At 54.4% G+C, this 18458-nt stretch overlaps 8 protein-coding genes across 8 annotated transcripts; 6 read left to right on the top strand and 2 right to left on the bottom strand.

Annotated features, from left to right (window-relative positions):
* The first annotated feature begins 391 nt into the window (after positions 1-391).
* On the top strand, positions 392-1539 carry BO72DRAFT_449128 (emp24/gp25L/p24 family protein). Its single transcript, XM_040944952.1, has 4 exons — positions 392-654; positions 790-916; positions 1011-1311; positions 1407-1539. The coding sequence occupies exons 1-4, from the start codon at positions 466-468 to the stop codon at positions 1423-1425; spliced, it is 636 nt and encodes a 211-aa protein (XP_040800104.1). The 5' UTR covers positions 392-465; the 3' UTR covers positions 1426-1539.
* A 327-nt stretch (positions 1540-1866) lies between these two features.
* BO72DRAFT_431481 (succinate dehydrogenase assembly factor 2) lies at positions 1867-3114 on the top strand. Its single transcript, XM_040943135.1, has 2 exons — positions 1867-2424; positions 2558-3114. Exons 1-2 carry the CDS (start codon positions 1956-1958, stop codon positions 3004-3006), a joined length of 918 nt encoding a protein of 305 aa, XP_040800103.1. The 5' UTR covers positions 1867-1955; the 3' UTR covers positions 3007-3114.
* Positions 3115-3317: 203 nt separating this feature from the next.
* cpcB (40S ribosomal protein RACK1) lies at positions 3318-5577 on the top strand. Its single transcript, XM_040944951.1, has 4 exons — positions 3318-3516; positions 3833-3959; positions 4115-4432; positions 4678-5577. The coding sequence occupies exons 1-4, from the start codon at positions 3437-3439 to the stop codon at positions 5101-5103; spliced, it is 951 nt and encodes a 316-aa protein (XP_040800102.1). The 5' UTR covers positions 3318-3436; the 3' UTR covers positions 5104-5577.
* A 126-nt stretch (positions 5578-5703) lies between these two features.
* On the bottom strand, positions 5704-7694 carry BO72DRAFT_449124 (TPR domain protein). The gene has a single exon (XM_040944950.1). The coding sequence runs from the start codon at positions 7426-7428 to the stop codon at positions 5998-6000; it is 1431 nt and encodes a 476-aa protein (XP_040800101.1). The 5' UTR covers positions 7429-7694; the 3' UTR covers positions 5704-5997.
* A 157-nt stretch (positions 7695-7851) lies between these two features.
* Positions 7852-9683, top strand: BO72DRAFT_406563 (SOS response-associated peptidase). Its single transcript, XM_040942326.1, has 3 exons — positions 7852-7939; positions 8060-8648; positions 8751-9683. Exons 1-3 carry the CDS (start codon positions 7913-7915, stop codon positions 9443-9445), a joined length of 1311 nt encoding a protein of 436 aa, XP_040800100.1. The 5' UTR covers positions 7852-7912; the 3' UTR covers positions 9446-9683.
* On the bottom strand, positions 9630-10586 carry BO72DRAFT_380816 (uncharacterized protein; the record flags this gene model as incomplete). The annotated part of the gene is made up of 5 exons (XM_040941401.1): positions 9630-9726; positions 9781-9811; positions 9869-9948; positions 9995-10401; positions 10500-10586. 5 exons carry the CDS (start codon positions 10584-10586, stop codon positions 9630-9632), a joined length of 702 nt encoding a protein of 233 aa, XP_040800099.1.
* A 578-nt stretch (positions 10587-11164) lies between these two features.
* On the top strand, positions 11165-13585 carry BO72DRAFT_459806 (RNA polymerase II mediator complex middle subunit MED1; the record flags this gene model as incomplete). Its single annotated transcript, XM_040946436.1, has 2 exons — positions 11165-12859; positions 12920-13585. 2 exons carry the CDS (start codon positions 11165-11167, stop codon positions 13583-13585), a joined length of 2361 nt encoding a protein of 786 aa, XP_040800098.1.
* Positions 13586-13610: 25 nt separating this feature from the next.
* On the top strand, positions 13611-14150 carry BO72DRAFT_147310 (uncharacterized protein). The gene has a single exon (XM_040939201.1). The coding sequence runs from the start codon at positions 13707-13709 to the stop codon at positions 14112-14114; it is 408 nt and encodes a 135-aa protein (XP_040800097.1). The 5' UTR covers positions 13611-13706; the 3' UTR covers positions 14115-14150.
* The last annotated feature ends 4308 nt before the right edge of the window (positions 14151-18458 follow it).

Here is an 18458-nt window from a genome sequence, read left to right as displayed (position 1 = left end):
GGGCCACTAATTCCAATCCAAATTCTTGCAATCTGGGATCTACATCCTATGGTATCACTTTTGGTTCGAGCCATCTTTACATCCTACTTTGTATCGAGGAATAGGGCACCTTTGCCGATACTGTACATAGTAACATAATGTAGCTGCCTGACACATTTCAATAGTGTCTGCGACCAGAGATGAAGACTTTCGTATACTGTCACTACTTGCAGCCAAATCCATATCGCATAAAGTATAAGTACGATGCTGCGGCCAAGATATCCAGACTAGGCATTGTTGATTCAACCTGAAACGGGAAGGGGGGCCGATAACCGGATCAATGTTATGCCGGCCTTGCCCGGTCCCCTGGAGCGCGGCGTGGCATCAATAATACTGGCCGCTTCCGAGCTTCGTTGTCAATTTCCTAGACTTTACTGTCGGCCGCTGCGACAATCGCCGTTAACAATGGCGGCAACTCACTTTACGATGAGGTCCCTTCTTGGCCTTCTATTTCTTCTTTTTGTTCAACTCTCTTCCGCTCTCAAGTTTGACCTGTCTGCCGTCAGTGGAAAGAATGAACGGTGTATCCGCAACTTCGTCTTCAAGGACCAGCTGGTTGTAGTCACTGCCATTGTCAGCGGCAACAAGGGTGACGGACAAGTGGTCAACATGCACGTACGTGGCAATAATCCCGGAGCTATCTCTGTGGCGTCGGATCGAGCAAGCATCGAACTCGCCGTGATTCTCGAGGGACCTTCGAAGGACTGGGGTCGGGACACGCAATCAGCTAACTATATATGCTGGGAATAGATCAAGGATGCCCTGGGCAATGAGCACGGTCGTCCCAAGGACATTGCCGGAGAGACTCGCCAGGCCTTCACTGCCCCTGCCGACACTGCCTTTGATGTTTGCTTCGACAACCAGTTGACCACCCGCCGTACGTCTCACCTTGCTCTCCCCTGAAGACTTCCGAAAGAACGTGCCCAGTGGAATGCATAACTAATCATCTTTGGGGGGGGGTGATCGTACAGACGCTATTCCCAACCCCTACAAGTCGATCGAGCTCGACGTCGAGATCGGTGCCGACGCCCGCGACTGGTCCAGCATCCAGGTTCAGGAGAAGCTCAAGCCCGTCGAGACCGACCTCCGTCGCATCGAGGAGATGGTCGCGGAGATTGTTAGCGAGATGGAATACCTGCGCGCCCGTGAGCAAAAGCTGCGCGACACCAACGAGAGCACGAACGAGCGTGTCAAGTGGTTCGCTTTCGGCACTATGGGCATGTTGGTTGGATTGGGCGCTTGGCAGGTGGTCTATCTGCGGGCCTACTTCAGGTATGTTCCTTTCTCTTTTCTCTTGCTTCATTGCGTATATGGGGATCTGGATTCGAGCAAGGGTTGGCTAAGCCTTTCATTCTTTTTGCGTACAGATCCAAGCACCTTATCTAGATTTCTTTCTTGTAGCTTGGAGTGTATTCTGTGGGGATGGAGGAGGTTACAGGTTGATGCTTCTCTACTTGTCATGACCAATATATGGACTTTCTTCCAATTGCATTGATATACAGCTTCTTGATCGTTTGTAGTCTATGATAGCCGTGGTGGGTGAGTCGCACTTGGTGATTATCAACAGTAGACATGACACTTAGCATAGAAACCTCCTAGGATCAGCGAATAGGATACCGTTTCTCTCCAACAGTTCCCACAATTTCCCAATGAGAAGAGAATCCTCGACTGAAGTCATGATAGCATCAGATGCGAAAGCTGCCACTTTTCGAAATCGGCAGGTCGCGGTTGGTGCATCGTGCCGTGCAAACACAGCAAACAGCTGCATCTGCGGATGATGTCAACCCGGTCTTTCTTCGCCGGATCAATTGCTCGATTACCGACGGACTTCCCCAGAGTCCGATCAAAAAATCATTATCCTCAGGACTTTCTCTTTGCTCCCAGTAACTCATTCGGGATATTGACACATAGCCACGATGTCCGCATCCAGACTTGTCCACCGCTTTGTGCGGCCATCCGCATCTTCCCTCTCGTTTACCACAACGACCACTTTTGCCCGTCGCTCTTTCGGCAACTCGGCTGTTCGTCTCAACGGCGATAGCGCCGTGAAGGATCGCGCGCCCTCGACCGCGCCCCAGCACCGAGAGAACCAGATCAACAAGCCCCACAACCCCAATGTCCCCAACACGACCTCTACGATGACCAAGGACTTCCCCAAGGTGGGCGCCAAGTCCGCGCCGCCAGACCTCGTGGGCGCCGTCGACCCGAACTACAAGCCGGCGGACCCGTACCCCGGCAAGGTCGAGCATTTCACCGGAGGGCGCGAGGAGACCGGGGCCCAGAAGCCGGAGCTGGGTGTCGGCGAGATGGAGGGTATCACCTTCCGGGTTGAGCCTCTCCGCCGATCGGGCGAGGATGTAACGACCATGCGCGCTCGGTTATTGTGTATGTCTTTTCCCCTTGCCTCTTTACTGGCATCACTATTCAAATCACCTCTTGTGCGGGCTTATTAGTTCGAACCCCGAGAGCGTGTCGTGTCGGAGATATATCGCTAATTGACATTGATATTTGCAAACAGATCAGAGCCGAAAGCGCGGCATCCTCGAGTCCGACCTGCTGCTGTCGACCTTCGCCGACGTCTACCTGGGCAAGATGGACCAGGCGCAGCTGCAGGAATACGACCGCTTCCTCGATGAGAACGACTGGGATATCTACTACTGGGCTACGCAGGACCCCCCAGCCGATGGCGGGGAGCAGTCCCCTTCGTCCACGGCCCAGGGGGCCCAGGATACCGTCACCGAGACCTGGAAGCAGACTGGAGCCAAGAGCGGCGAGTGGGCGCAGACCGTGGGCGCCTACAAGGCTGCTTACCGGCCCGTGCCGTCGCGGTGGAAGGAGTCGAAGGTGCTGGAGCTGCTCCGGGCGCATGTGCGCGATAACAGTGCCACGGGCTTCCATGCGGCCAAGAGTAAGAAGACCGGGGGTGCTGGGTTGGGAAGGATGCCAAATGTGCAGGTGTTTAACTAGAGGAGAGTGAGGCTTGCGTGTACTATATAAAATGAAGGTGCGCTAGGACTGATATTCTGAGTATGTATATTACGTTGGTAGTCGGAATTGAACACTGCATGTAAACTGGACTTTGACTGGACCGGGGAATATTGGAGGCCGGGGTAGATCGATCGTCGACGGGAGCGGAGGATGCATAACTAACAGGCTGGAGGGTTATGCCAGGGTGAGTCAGCAACAGTGCCACGTGACTCGCTTGTCCTGGCTTAGGGTTGGGCGAGGCGCACAACAACCAGTCGGGCGGGCACGCTAGTTAGGGCTCAGGCGGGCACGCTGTCTCCTCCATCCTCGAAACAGTTGCTGTGTGCATTTTTACTTCCCAGCCCAGAGTCAAGGACAATTGCTCCGCCCGCGTTCATCCCTCTCTCCTCATCGTCACCCAGACTCCAACATGGCTGAGCAACTGGTCCTCCGCGGCACCCTCGAGGGTCACAATGGCTGGGTTACCTCCCTTGCCACCTCTCTGGAGAAGTAAGGGCATACCAAACACACATACCGAAGAAAAAAAAAACCTACCACACAACCTCAACCGAAGTGCGATTTTTGTTTGCGAGTTTTGCGAGGAATGGTGCAGGGCGATGGAACAATTTTATATATGCTGCGCCCCAAAAAGCCACAAAAGAAAGACCGGAGGTTTGGAGTGGTATATATAGGTTGTTTGATTGTCCGCAACAGGAATCATGAAATGATGGCAACAAAATCGCACTAGGTTGAGAGAAGAAAAAAAAATGATAGTTTGATATGGACAACATGAGTTCTGACATTTTCTTGTTCTTGTGACTTCTAGCCCCAACATGCTGCTCTCCGCCAGTCGCGACAAGACCCTGATCATCTGGAACCTTACTCGCGATGAGCAGGCCTACGGTTACCCCAAGCGCAGCCTTGAGGGCCACTCTCACATCGTCTCTGACTGTGTATGCTACCGATCTCCGTTCCATCCTCCAACCATCCGTGTCCAACCCGAAGGCCAAGCGACTGCCAATCCAGGCTGTTCGGGATGAGGGAAAGGGTCAGAAACGAAAGCAAGAAGGAATGATGGGCTGACCGTGTGCGGGCTTCGTTTGTATAGGTGATCTCCTCCGACGGTGCCTACGCTCTGTCCTCCTCCTGGGACAAGACCCTCCGCCTGTGGGAGCTCTCCACCGGTGAGACCACCCGCAAGTTCGTCGGCCACACCAACGACGTTCTCTCCGTCTCCTTCTCTGCCGACAACCGCCAGATTGTCTCCGCTTCCCGTGACCGCTCCATCAAGCTCTGGAACACCCTCGGTGACTGCAAGTTCACCATCACCGACAAGGGTCACTCCGAGTGGGTCTCCTGCGTTCGCTTCAGCCCCAACCCCCAGAACCCCGTCATCGTCTCCGCCGGTTGGGACAAGCTCGTCAAGGTACGTTCGATTTTTCGGTCTGCATCGGTTTTTTTCTTTCTTCGATTCGTCCAGAGGATGTTTGCATATCTACGTATTTGCTACTTCAGAGCCTTCTGGCCATGAGACAAACAATCACCCAATGCCTGATGGACAATCGACCTGTTTTTTTGCTGTTTGTGGTTGCGAGAATGGTGGAATTGAATTTCTGGTTCATCCAATGCTTGATCTTCGGAATGAAGACTAACCCGCAATCCATCAAATAGGTTTGGGAGCTCGCTTCCTGCCGTCTCCAGACTGACCACATCGGTCACACCGGTTACATCAACACCGTTACCATCTCCCCCGATGGATCCCTCTGCGCCTCCGGTGGCAAGGACGGTACCACCATGCTCTGGGATCTCAACGAGTCCAAGCACCTCTACTCCCTCCAGGCCGGTGACGAGATCCACGCCCTCGTCTTCTCCCCCAACCGCTACTGGCTGTGCGCTGCTACCGCCAGCAGCATCACCATCTTCGACCTCGAGAAGAAGAGCAAGGTTGACGAGCTCAAGCCCGAGTTCATCGAGAAGGGCAAGAAGAGCCGCGAGCCCGAGTGCATCAGCTTGGCCTGGAGCGCTGATGGCCAGACTCTGTTCGCTGGTTACACTGACAACAAGATCCGTGCCTGGGGTGTCATGTCGCGGGCATAAATATGCTCCAACCCAACCCTCAAAGCTTAATTAGGATTTTGGTCGGGGCGGAAAAGTGTGCGAGGAGAGAGAGAGAGACAATATCAACTTGAACTCATGTTTGTTATTTTTTTTTCTTTTTTTTTCCCAAGATCAAAATAAAAAGGGCAGGCATTGGTTTGGGATGTATGAGCCATGAGCAAATGATAAAAAAAGGACTCTGGGTTTTTCTTCCGCCTGGTGTTTCTAACTCACACCCAAAACTCACCCTATCCCCACCGCCCTCCCCCCAATTTCCCCCCTCTATACCCACCCCGTTCATTCGGGCTTCTTTCCCCCGGGTTATCGTTTGTCTCTCTTCACCATGTCTAGCTCCTACTCGATTCGTGGTCTTAAAACACGACGGATTGCCGGGGAGATTCTTGTGAACGATGAGAGGTGGATTGTTCGAATACTATTCAAAAGATGTTAAAAAACTTATATCTTTGCTCTCCCTCCTCCTCTTGGGGTCTGATATAATCGGTCTCGTAGTTGGTTCTAGACTTAGTTGGCTTGGTGGGCACTCTCTCGATGAAGTCATAGTCCAGTCAGCTAGAGCAATCGGTCTACTGTCTAGATCGTCGCACCACTACGTACCCTAACTACCATCTAGCTACACGGATTTCCAAAATAGGAAGCGGCAGAAAGGGCATGGAGCTGGAGGCGGTCAGAACTGGAACCTACTAGGTACCCTCGTTCGCCTCAGATTTCGTAAGATGACCTCCGAAGACATGCTTTACGTTTGGTAGATGCACATACATGCACCGGGTCCAGACTGTCAGAGTCGAATAATGTACATTTTCTTTTATCTTTATGGGGAGATGCGTATGCACGGCCACAGGTACAGTCAGTACATGGATGGCCTAGCTCTGGCATTCACTGCGTCTTGATCTCTTTCAGCGCCGCCTTGACCCCCTCCACCAAGCCGGGCTCGTCCAGGCGCTGCGCGATGCTCAGTGCATTTTTGTAGTGCTCCCTGGCGACGTCCGGCTTCTTCTCCAGCCGCGCCAGCTCGCCCAGACTCTGCAGCGCGGCCACACAGGCCTCGTTGCATTCCGCCTCCTGGCCCTGGGGGTCGATCTTGCCCGCGACGGCGCGGGCCTGGTCGAGCCACTGGCGGGCCTGCGCGATCACCTGCTCGCGCGGGGCCCGCATCCCGGCGGTCGGCTTGGGGGCCGCGGCGATCTCGCCCATGGTGGCGCCGATCGAGGCCATCAGGAACGGCTGCTTGCACGTCGGGGTGTCGCCCTCCGCGGCCTTCATCACGTCGCTGGCCCGGATGAACAGCGGCAGGCAGAGGTCGTACTTGCCCTGGGTGAAGTAGAGGTTGGCCAGGTCCTTGAGGGCGATGGCGATCTCCTCAAGGTTCATCCAGCCATCGTCCTCGTCGGTAGCCTCGGCGCTTGTTGTTGGTGGTGGTGTTGCCTTTGTTTGGTTCCCGACGGGAAGGCCCAGGGCCACCCGACGGTTCATCTCGGTCAGGCAGAGCTCCACGGCTTGCCGCTGGTTCTCCTCCGCCTTCTCCAAATCCTGCATGTAGTCGCTCTCGTATAGCTCGGCCAGCTTCATCGACATGCCGACGCACTTCTTGAGCACCTTGCTCTGCTGGCGGTCGTCCCACGCCTGGAACTCGGCCTCCTTGGCTGGATCCGGGGTACTTGCGCCGGGTTGCTCGTCGTCCCGTTTCACAGCATCCTTCTCACCGACGTCCTCGCCGGTCGCCTGGCGGATCCGCTTCTCCACTGCCTCCTTGCTGGCGTCGTTGGGATCCACGGGCGTGGCCACCGTCGGCTTCTGCGGGAGCGACCGTGCCCGCCGCGTCCGATACACCCAGGCCAGCGCCCCGGCCCGCGTCTGCTCCAGCACCTTCACCGCCGCCGAGACCAACCCGGCCTTTTCCAGCATATGCGACACTTGCAGGTGAACCCCCAGGATCTCGTCCGAGTACTGGTGCAGCCCCATCTCGAGCCCGATGTGGATCGCGTCCTTGTACGCCGCCATCGCCTTCTGCGGTTGCAGGTCCACGTCCGTGTAGTAGACCGCCGTGCGCAGCCGCTCCGCCATCGGCGGCGGGAACTTGCTGTACTGCGGCGCGACCTGCGTCACCTCAACGTAGGCGATGTAGGCGAACAGGCAGGTGGCGCTGAAGACGGAGAGCAGGGCCAAGGGGAGTACGATCGGGTTCTTGCGCCAGATGTCCTTGCGGGCTTTGCGGAACCCCAGCTTCCATTTTTGGGCCGTGGTGAGCGTGCGCCGAGCTGGTTGGGTGGCGAGGCTTGTGGATTGCAGGGTGAGTGGGGTCGTCATCGTCGTCGTGGCCGTCAAGCGCGGTCGGGAGGAGATGCGTGTTGTTGAGAAGGGATGGCGAGCATTCTGGGGTGTGAGGGGGCGGATTCGGAGGGCGCTGCTGGCGGCGCGCCGGGAGAGCGTGCTGAGCATTGGGGCGGTTCGTCTTCAGTATCTGTGTTGGTGTTTGATAGCAACGGAGTTATTTTGACGAGACGAGTCAAGTTATCCGTGAATCTCCTTAATTGATGGTATTTGAGGAGAGGAAGCGTGGATGTGAAAGAAGAAAGATGGTTGTATGGAGGACAAGCAGCGGAGCGGAGGTTGTCGGCGGGACGATTTTGTATGACCTAAAGCGGAATGGTCCGAGCTTCTCCTCCGCCGCCCAGCGCTGAATGACATGACGTCGCAGCTACCGTCTTTCTTCAAGGTAGCATCTCTACTTGCAATTATCGCATAATCTTCGATCTTCGATATACTCGAGGCCAAATCTAACACGGGCATAATGTGTGGACGATATGCACTAGGCGTGGTACGTGACCTCAATACAACCAGCCCCCCCCCTACCTCTACTCCATCTATACATTTATAGTTCCGAGCAAATCAGTATTCGGGCCAAGATGAGCTAACAATCCCCTCCCCAAACCAAAAGCGCATGAACTTCGTTCGACGTCGTCTCCAAGAACAGGGCATGCCCGTCGACGAAGTCCCGGACGACGACGAGGTGCGCGAAACATATAATTTCGCGCCGGGCAACAATGGCGCGGTCTACCGCGTGGACACAGCATCCATTGGCGTAGCAGAGCACGAGCCCGAGCACGAGCACGAGCAGCAGCATGGGCCACCAGAGCAAGACGACAACGAGACCCCTACTAACCCCCAACAAGACCCCACCACCACCACCACCCACCCGTCAAGTCCTGATAAGCAGAAAGTCAGCAATCGCCCCCGCTACAAAATCCAAAGTATGCGATGGGGCCTGATCCCGTTCTGGACGAAGCGCAAGCCCGACTACGGGTCGCTGATGCGCACGATCAACTGCCGGGACGACTCGCTGCTCGAGGACCGCGGGATGTGGACGTCGATGAAGCGCAAGAAGCGCTGCGTCGTCGTCTGTCAGGGGTTCTTTGAGTGGTTGAAGAAGGGACCGGGAGGAAAAGAGAAGGTGCCGCATTTTGTGCGGCGGAGGGATGGGGATCTGATGTGTTTTGCCGGGTTGTGGGATTGTGTGAGGTATGAAGGTGAGTCTCTTCTCTGCTTTTGTTGCAGGAGCCCCCGGGTTGGGGGGGGATTTGTACGTGGTTTTTTGGAGCTAATGCTAATGCGAACGGGAGAGGGGAAAGGGTCGGATGAAGAGCTCTATACGTTTACGGTCATTACAACATCCTCGAATCCGTACCTCAGGTTTCTACATGATCGGATGCCTGTGATTCTCGAGCCTAACAGCGACGCGATGAACCGGTGGCTGGATCCGGGCCGGACGACGTGGTCGAAGGAATTGCAAGCCATGTTGAAGCCGTACGAGGGCGAGTTGGAGTGTTATCAGGTGCCGAAGGAGGTTGGGAAGGTGGGGAACAACTCCCCGGACTTCATCGTGCCGGTGAGCAGTAAGGAGAACAAGAGCAATATTGCCAATTTCTTCGCCAATGCCAAAAAGGCTGCGCCGGAGAGTGGTGATGCACCGTCGAAAGAGGATTCGGACGACAAAACCGTCAAGGATGAACCGGACCATCGGGACACGGTAGACACTGAGTGGACCGAGGACAATGCTCCGCTGCCGGCTACGGGGGTCAAACGGGAGCATCCGGCAGAGAGTCCTGCGGAAGTCGAGGATGAAGCTGCGAAGAGGCAGAAGACTCAGCCTAGCCCGCCAGCCTCACCGGATCAGGGCACCGAGCAGAAAGCAAGTCCAACGCAAGCACCAAGTCGAGGAAAGCAGATGCGAAGTGCAACCCACAATCAGAAGCCGGCCAAAAAGCCCCAGCAGAAGAAAGCGGCGGCAGGGACTCAGCCCATAACGAATTTCTTTCAAAAGTGATTTTTTTTCTCATCTGGCTTGGCAGCGAAGTATATTTTGGCGTGGATTGGGTCGTCGGCAATTATGAGCTGGTCTCTGAGCGGCGTTGTTCCATTTTCCGAGTCTATTTTACAGATTGTGTCAACTGTCCAGCAGTTTTTGGATCAGTGCAGTCTTTGGAGACGGCAATGAGGATAGCAAGGGTCTATTGTACATGGTCACTACCGACGGAAAATGATCCCGTCTCCTGCTGGCGCAGCTTTTGCACCAGCTTTTCCCGCAAAAATGGGCTCAGCCCCAGACTGTTATACCCTGATTAGTTTTGGGTCCAAAATGACGGTGCTTGCATGACTTACATTCCATCCCGAGTCACCACGCGATACGTCCCTGTCGGGTTCGTCAGCTTGGGTCGGTGAAGAGCTTTTCGTATATCGGAGTACATACCGCTCGACTGGTAGTTACCGTTCCCACCCACGAAGTTTCCTTCGCCGTCGACTTCCAAGCTCCCAAAGATATCTTCGGGCCTATGTTCATTCGATCAGTCGTTGGTTTACACCACAAGCCGGACACCATCCATACCAAGCTATACGGCCATACTCAGGTGGCCGTCGGTTATCCGAAAGATGAATCCAACCACCTCTCCCAGCGGAGCCAGCGCCGCCTTGGCCACTGGCTCCGCCGCTGGAATCGCCCTCGCTGCGGCGTTTCCTCGTACGTCCCCCGGTCAAAAGCACCCCGCCGGTGCTCAAATTAGCTCCTGACGTAGACACCATGACCTGTGCTTGCGATATAGCGTCGGGGTCTTTGTGACCGTGCTCAGTCATGACATCTTGCAAAGTCTCTAGGAACTTGGGGTTCTCTTTAAACGAGTCTGGCGTCGGAGGTAGTTTGGATGAGACACCGATGGCCAGGTCGGGGTTGGTTGGCTCGGAAGGAAGCAAGGACAGTATGTTGGTGCCATTCTTGGGGAATACGTACTGTGCGAGAATGTTAGCACGAAAGAGGAACAAGAGAAGCGCAATGGCTTCTATTGAAGCTCGCGACGCTGCGCCAGTGGCTCGAAGGATGCACTTACTATGTGAGGATTGCCTTCCAAGGTCGACACGGAACGAACCTGTGCCCACTGGTGCATTTGGCGCACTGAATTCCTAAGAGCGAACATGCTGAGGGAGGAAAAAGGAATCAAGGATGATTGATCCTAGTGGTATCTTCGGACATTGAGTCGAAACAATAAATGAAGCGCAAGCTTGTACCCCGGGGCCGATGACGATTGTAGAACAAACCAGACAAACTCATGTGATTGCGCGTTTTCGGGCGGGCTGGAAGCAGCAGCTCCGCCCGCATTGAATGAATGACCTTGAAGGCAACTCGCTCAACTCACTTCCTTGTCCTTGTCAACTTAGCGGTTCTGTGGGGGATTTCTCTCCCTCCCTCCCTCTCTCTTTCCTTGCTTCCTAATTGATGATCTATTTTTGTCGAGTCACTTTCCTTGCAAATACTATTTAGGGTCGCTAAGGCCCGTTGCTTCTTCTTTTCGTTACCGGTTGCATTCCCGCGTAAAGAACGACTTGAGTCCGTATGGCTCTGCCTTAGCAAGTGTGGTTCTATTCTCTTTTGTGATACCCGGATCCAAGTTTGGCACCTCTCAGCTTGTCTTCTCTTCTTGATCGCACAAAGTGCGGACTACGATTTCTGCTCCGGCCTTGACTTCTCAAGGGAACCACAGAGAGAGAGCCTGTCATGGCGACGCCATCGTCCAAGCCGAACCCAGGAGCAACACCGACCTACCTGACTTCCTCGCCTCGTCCAGCTGGCGCGCACCCAGCCCGCCCCATCGCCCACAAGTCACCCGCGGGGAGAACCCCCTCCGTCTCCGGACCGGGCGGTCACATCCAACCCCCCAACAGCAGCAACCCCGCCAACGCCTCGGCGCACCACTATGCCACCCCGCTCGCGGCGACAACCGGGGCCGACGACCCCGTCACTCTGAGTTCGCCGTCGGCTCTGCTCGCGCTCGGTGGCTACAGCGGGATCAGCCCGTCGCCGGCCGGCCACGACGGCGGCCTGGTGGGCGCGGGGATGAACGACAGCGACATCCAGGCGCTGGGCATGCAGGGCCTGAAACTGGGCGGCGGGGGCGGCGTGCGGGACAACGACGAGGAGCGGAAGAGACACATTGAGGATGTGGTGCAGCTGCTGCGGACGCGCATCGCGGGCCGCGGGGTCTGCCGCGAGGGCATTGAGCGCCTGGGCCAGCTCGAAGGGTTCGAGTCGATCTGGCAGGAGGACAGCCTCAGCATCGCCGGCAACTTTGTGGATCTCGAAATCGAGTTCCACCGCGGCCACAATGTCGTCAAGGAGGTGAGTTTGAGCTACGTGACGCCCGAGTCGACCGACGGGGAACAGCGCGAAGAGGCGACGGCCGTGCTGAAGCGCGACCTGATCCAGTCCCCCGCGGACGGCGAGCGGGGCGCGTGGAAGCCGCTGACCGGGTTCCATGAGAACCTGCAGTGGCTGGCGCGCCATGATAGACTCAGTCAGGAGGTCAACTGCTTTGAGGCGATCGAGGGCTTGTATGAGAGCTTGACGCGCGTGTGGGAGGCGGAGTCGGATCAGCACAAGTTCTTGGGCGTCTACGATCATCTCTGCAGTGGCTGGGTCGGTCGGCCGTCTCTACACAAGGGGGGTCGCGTGGGGCTCGGCCTTGATTACTGGGTGCAGCAGGCGCGGGTCCTGGATGCGAAGCAAGCGAAGCAGAAATCCGCCTCCTCCGACGAGATGGTCGTCGATCAGCCGGCGGAGGAAGACGAGGCCGCGCGAAAGGGCAAGTGGAGCGTTGTGGTCGAGTGCGAGGAGGGATATCCATCTCTTCGCGTGTCGAAAGACTGGGTTGCCGCGGAGGTTCTGACAGCAGTCCACAATGGCGAGAATGGTCCCTCCTCGAGTGAGTCGGCCGGGTCTTCCGAGGGAGTTGTGGTCAACTGGGCCGAGCCCCCCGAAACCGTGATTGCGGCCGCGCAAAGCCACTCGGACGCCATGGCGCTCGACTCGAACATGCTGGGCTCTTCTGCGCCCAACCGCCGGTTTGTGGCCAGGATGGAACCGCCGCTGGATCTCCCCATCTTGGCGGCGTCAGATATCTACCGCCATCTCGGCATGCAGTTACCTCCGGAATTCAAGATGGTCACATACGATGGACTGTTGGCCCCTGGCTGGTCGCCATTATCGGCGGCTGGTGCGATGGGACTGGGACCTGAAGAAGCATCGCAGCTTGGTCGCAGAAGCCGTAGGCTGTCGTTGCAGACCATTGACAAAGATGGCAAGCCGTGCAAGAAACAGCATTGCTACACGTTCCAGCCATTCGAATCTGTCGCAGGTCGGACCCTGAGAGACATTCCGTTCTCGCACCCAAGACAGCTTGCAGACATACTTCCGGTACGGACCCTGTGTCGTATTGTGCTTATTATGTGGGCATACTAATGATTTCTTTGTTAGATCCTACGACAGTACGCGTTCCTGGCGAATTTGATTCGTGGCATCTTCACTACTACGCCCATGCCCGACAACGACAAACTTCATGCACAGGAAGATCTTTACAAAGGGTTCTTCAATCTCTCGAATGCCAACAGATCGCAGACGATAACCAAGGGTGACATCATTATTCTCAGCAATGACGATCCCAACGAGAAGAGGTTGAACTCATTGCTTGGAGGGTTTGGACAAGCAGGTGCTCATACCATAGGCAAGGGGAAAGGTGCTATGGACGGAAGCTCTGACGATGATTCGACCACCGAGGATGACGTCAAAGTAGACGTGACCTTGCGCACGCAGCTTGGTCAAGCCCCGGTCATCATGCTCCTGTTCACTGTGGACAACCTTCAAGGGAAACCGACACTGGATCAAGAATATTCTACGCTGAGCAAAGTCTCTGTCAGCCTTGAAGTCGGACCCAACGGTCGCGTGTCCGTCATCGACCTCACTGGTTTGTTTGATGATGAGAACACCAGTATGGATCCGATGGACACTCAAGCGAGCGGAGGCCATGACAATGAAGTATCCGAGTTGCAGAAGACCATCGCGAGGGTATTAGAAGTCTCGCAGGACTTGGGGATTCTGGTAGAGTGGGTTTTACGATGGGCCCGGCAGCGCAAGAGCCGCTGATAGCCTACCCCCCAGACCGGGGTAGGTCACGGATACGCTGCAACCACGGTGTGTGGGGAAGAATCGTCTTCAGATAGTGACCTGTCGATTGGCAATCGGACGAGGCGGTGACGTAATAGGGATGGCCATGCGTTACCTGTCCTATCTCTCTCTCTTTGTGCATGAAGGCTTGAACAAGCTTTGCTGGCCATTCTGGAAGCAGCGTTTCACCCGGTTGCTCAGATTTAGTCCCAATGCAGTGTCTGCATGGGGCGTACGGGGGCCACCAGATCCCCATTTGGCGTCTTTGATCTGCACTGGACTGGCACTCGTCTGGTGCTATCTGAGCCTAGCCGGATGTGGAAGAGACGATGCTCAGCTCAGACCCCCGAGACTTCCTCAGTGGTTCCATGTGAGATCACAGAGCTGCGTCACGTCATGTGCCATGAGATCGTGCAGCGTGGGGATTGCTCCCTCGGCCCTAGGGACCTGGACCAGCCGAGGACCAGGGGGATATGAGAGTCTCGAGCCGAACGATACCATGATTTGATATTTGCAAAATGGGCCGTCCGCTCCGGCGAAACATGATTGATTCATGGGCAATTGTACCCGCAGGACGTCGCTAGCTCTGCTCTAATATAAGACAGGATCTTACTTCCATGATACTACATACTATGTAAGCTGGAATAGTTACCCAGTCACCATCAAACCCAGGCACGCGCAACATTTCTGAAGTAATCGAGTAAGAAGCCAGAAAACCCGGCCGTAACCGAACCATGACCCCCAAACTTCTGCCCTGTGTTTGAAGGATTGAAGACCCTGAGTCGGAGGTTCCGTCCCTGGAAAGACGGCAAGACCCAATAACGGGGCAGGCTGTACGGAGTACTCCGTACGAGAGTAAAGGAAGGATAACTTACCCAGCGGTGATCTGATCTGATACCTCAGTATTTCCACGCAACTTCTGCAGAGTAGTCGACTGAACCAAACCCATCTGCCGGAAGTCGATCAGTTCTGACCCTGTAGATCCAGCCAACACTCTTTACCGTAAGTTATAGTGCTTGAAATGGGGCAGGTAGTAAGTATGAGGGATTTTCCCCCGTTTCCGTTTTCCCGCCCATCATTCCTCATCCTCCCCGGACTTTGACCACCTCCCCCAACCAGATGCAAGGGGAGAAATAGGAATGGAAATGGAAACGGAAATGAAAATGCAAGAACTTTGGGATGTGTCTAAGTTTTACCAGAGCAGTTTTGCGTCTGGAGGTGTTGGTTGGTGGCCGCCGGGTCATTTTTTCCCGCGCGCAAAAAACACTAAAGTTACTAGCTACCTAAGAAGCATGAGCTGTCAAACGATTCTTTCCCTTTTCCTTTTCCCTTTCCCTTTTTCCCTTTTCCCCCTTTGTATGATGCTCCCGAAGAAATGCGGGAATTTTTCTTTCCTGTGATTCTCTATAACTTTGAAAAACTCTTGAGCAGTTCGAGGAAATTACAGAGTCCGGTATGCAGGTGTCAAACCCTTGAAGGGGGATTGTGATTCGGATCAACTGCGCGAATTACTCTCCTTGACTTGCTTGCTTGCACTGTCCAGTAGTTACAGGAAGTGTTCATTCCTGTAGCGTTCTCCGTAGTTTGAAGTTAGTAAGTTAGTCTAATGAGTCTAAATGGGGGTCTCTGCGTAGACTACAGCTAGCTGCCTAACTATGGAGCTTTTTTTCGGTTGTAGTTGTTTTGGCCTGAAATTCGTTTTGCATACTGGGTCTACCTTACATTGTCTAGCTCTAGAGGGAGGGGCATTTTTTGAAATTGAGATTGAATAGGGCTGCTGCTGCTGCTGCTTGCTGCTGCTGCTTCTTGTGTTTCAGTTTGGTCTTGGAAGTTTGCATCGTCTTTTACTTTGTATAGGGTATGGATTTAGGATTGGGGTGTCTGTTTTGCTTACTTGGATTCATTCTTCAGGTGTAAGCTCGGTGGGAGTAACTTAGTTATCTGATGATTATCTAGGGTACTATATTGCAAAGCATGTGTATAACTTATATAACAGATACCTAGATAATTATCTACCAAACTCTACGCGTTCATGGACAACAGTGCTGTAGTTCGTTTGCTCGCTCACGTCTCGCGCCTCGCGTCGGCTGAATGAGTCACAACCACAACAGTGGTTAGAAAAAACCAAATCCAAAATCTAATACCCAAGACAAGCAAATCGGCACAGAAGTAGTCCGTAGATCGTTCCTGTTCCTGTTCCTGTTCCTATCTCCCGTATACTGTCTTCAACCCGGATAAAAGTGGGGAGGGGGACGGAAATCGAACATGGTCTGTCTGGTCTATCAGGATGAGAGCTGTCATTTCAGTAGTACCATGTACCATCCTGTACGCACGGTTAGAATACTTCGGGTCAGGCATTGTGGAGGTTCTTGTTCGTTCGTTGGTTCTTCACGGAGGTATAAGTGATGTGGCTGTTCAATTTTACTCTGTACAGGAATTGAGATTGGGTGGTTGGAAGGGTTGTTGGGTTGTTGAGGGGAGGGGAGGATAGGATATAGATCTCCGACGCGTCTTGCAGACGGAGTCACATAGGAATTGCAAATTCTATAGACGTAAGTTATTCATACAGGGTATGTTTCAACCTGCAGCGTCTGCGTCGCAGCTTACTACTCTCTAGCATGCATGTCATCCCACACCCGCTACTCCGTATACAGTCCGACATCTAGAACCTCGACCGACCACTGACTACCCAACCTTCAACCACAATCATCGTTTCCTGTATGTGTTGAGCTATTTTGCAAATTCTCCAATTCCCAAAACCACGTCCCTGTAAACCTGACCAACTGCAATATACTTAGTACTATGCTAATTCCTTCCACTATCAAAGGGATATCAGGTGTTCTTTGTTCTCTCCCCCCGTCTGGATCCATAATGAGATCCACCAGCCAAATTAGTCCTTACCCGACGGCCGGCCCGGCCATCGCACAATCAACCATCTGTAGCTCCTATCAACTTCTGCTGTACCCGCCACACGGGCTCGATTTTCTTCAGCCAAATTCGCAGAGGTTTCTCTCCTTCGCACGCAGTGAGCGAGCGCAATTCTATCCTTGCTGAGTCCCTCAGAAAGTGACTTCCTACCCCCTCAGCCTGCACAGGCTGAAATCGGCCCGACACCAGTCAGCAGCGTTTGTCATGACCCGGGGCAGGGAGCCAATCGGCAGTGGACGATAAGAGGAGACAAGGCAGCGGAGAAGGTGATTGATCAGGAGGCGGGGATCTACAGCTGGTCCCATGGCTGTGGCCATGTTTCCGATAAGCTGATTGTCTGTGGCTTTGGGCCCGGTGAGGGATTATTTCCCCATTTGTTTCCAGATGCTGCACTCGTCGCTTGAAAGGGCGCATCTCCACGACTCCACCCTTTGCTGGAAATTGACGCCATGGCTCGAGAATCGGGGTTGATTCGTGCCTGACCGCGACTACTGCCCGTTTTTGTTGGCAGTCAGATTTGCAATCCTGGATGTGTTGGTTCATTATTCATTGATCACGATAGTCCAAGTTGAGACAGGAGTGGTGTAACTGTGTACGGAGTACGGTTGCTCGTACTGCTAAGCCTCAGTTTCTTGAGCCTGCGCCACAATCAGGAGTCGCGATTTGAAACCTCTGGACATCTATTCCTGGCTTTGACCGCCTCCGCAGACGATACGGGAGCCTGTTTATAGAAACATTGTCTCGCCTTGGGCGATGCGACTATTGCCGCCATTGCGTGGAATTAAGCTATGATGCGCTGGATGAGTTGCCCATGACATCCGAGCGATCAGAAGGACGAGGCTCTCTCGTCGGGTGGAGGCCTGAAAGAACCTTGACGACATCCACAGGGCTGATCGAGGAGAACAGGAAAGGCAGCCACTCATTCTTGCCCGGATTCCTGAATCTCCCGGCTTAGCCCTGTTGCCATTTGTCGCAGAATACCCTGGGGAAGGGCAAGCCATAATGATGACGCTGATGCAGCGGGAGCCCCTCCCTTTGATCGGACACTAAGAGACTTGATGAGGGTCGCCACTAAGTACAGCACACAACTGTACTCCCCTAGAGAGAAGCGAAAAGTCTGGGGGATAGACAGGGATAGCTGGATGGATAAGGGCTTCTTCCCTCCGGAACCACCCATCTGCCATTCACCAAGAACTCTTCTCCCATGCGCGGTCACCCCGTTCACCCGTCCATTCTTCCCTTCCCCCCTTTGACTTTACCCCCGTTGCCGGTGCAAGGAACCTTTTTCCCCTTTTCTTCGCCGTCTTGCACCCAAGGCGGTGGCAGGGAACGGCAGTGACTCGGCTGATTGTTCATATTAGTCACCCGAACCCAGAAATAACTGCCGTTAACATGGAAACATGGCCGGTCTCGGGGGGTGACGACGGTGATGGTGACGCTTTCTTCGAGAATGGTTTTGCCACGCCCCACCGGACGCAAAATCTGGGTTGCCCGCGTGGTATTCGAATTACCGGCTGTCTGTACGGGCAGGCAATTCATTCCCCGGGGTAATAGCTGTCAACGAGGATAGGTAGACATTGAATCCTCAATTCCCTCCCCAAAGTTTTTCCACCACCATGTATGGGGTGGGAGATTGGATCCGATCTGTGCGCGCTGCTCCCGACACGCTACACGGAAAAATCGAGACTTGACGCGGTCGGATTCCATCCATGCGCGATTAAAATGAAAACTCTTTTTCCCTCCCATTCAGTCCGGCAGGCGCGCCAGGATCCACCCACGCGACTCATGGCGGGGTTTCGAGGGGCAGTCAGCGATAAGACATCCCTCAATTGAGATAACCGCAAGGTGCAGTTTGACCAGTACGTATTGGGGTATCTTGTGCGGCGGTAACATCCTGGTACGGATTCCTGTGATATCAAAATCG

This window comes from Aspergillus fijiensis (genome assembly GCF_003184825.1).
Source record: "Aspergillus fijiensis CBS 313.89 unplaced genomic scaffold BO72scaffold_31, whole genome shotgun sequence".
Classification (NCBI taxonomy): domain Eukaryota; kingdom Fungi; phylum Ascomycota; class Eurotiomycetes; order Eurotiales; family Aspergillaceae; genus Aspergillus; species Aspergillus fijiensis.
Note: the sequence above shows the minus strand (reverse complement) of the source record. Positions and strands in the feature narration are given on the sequence as shown.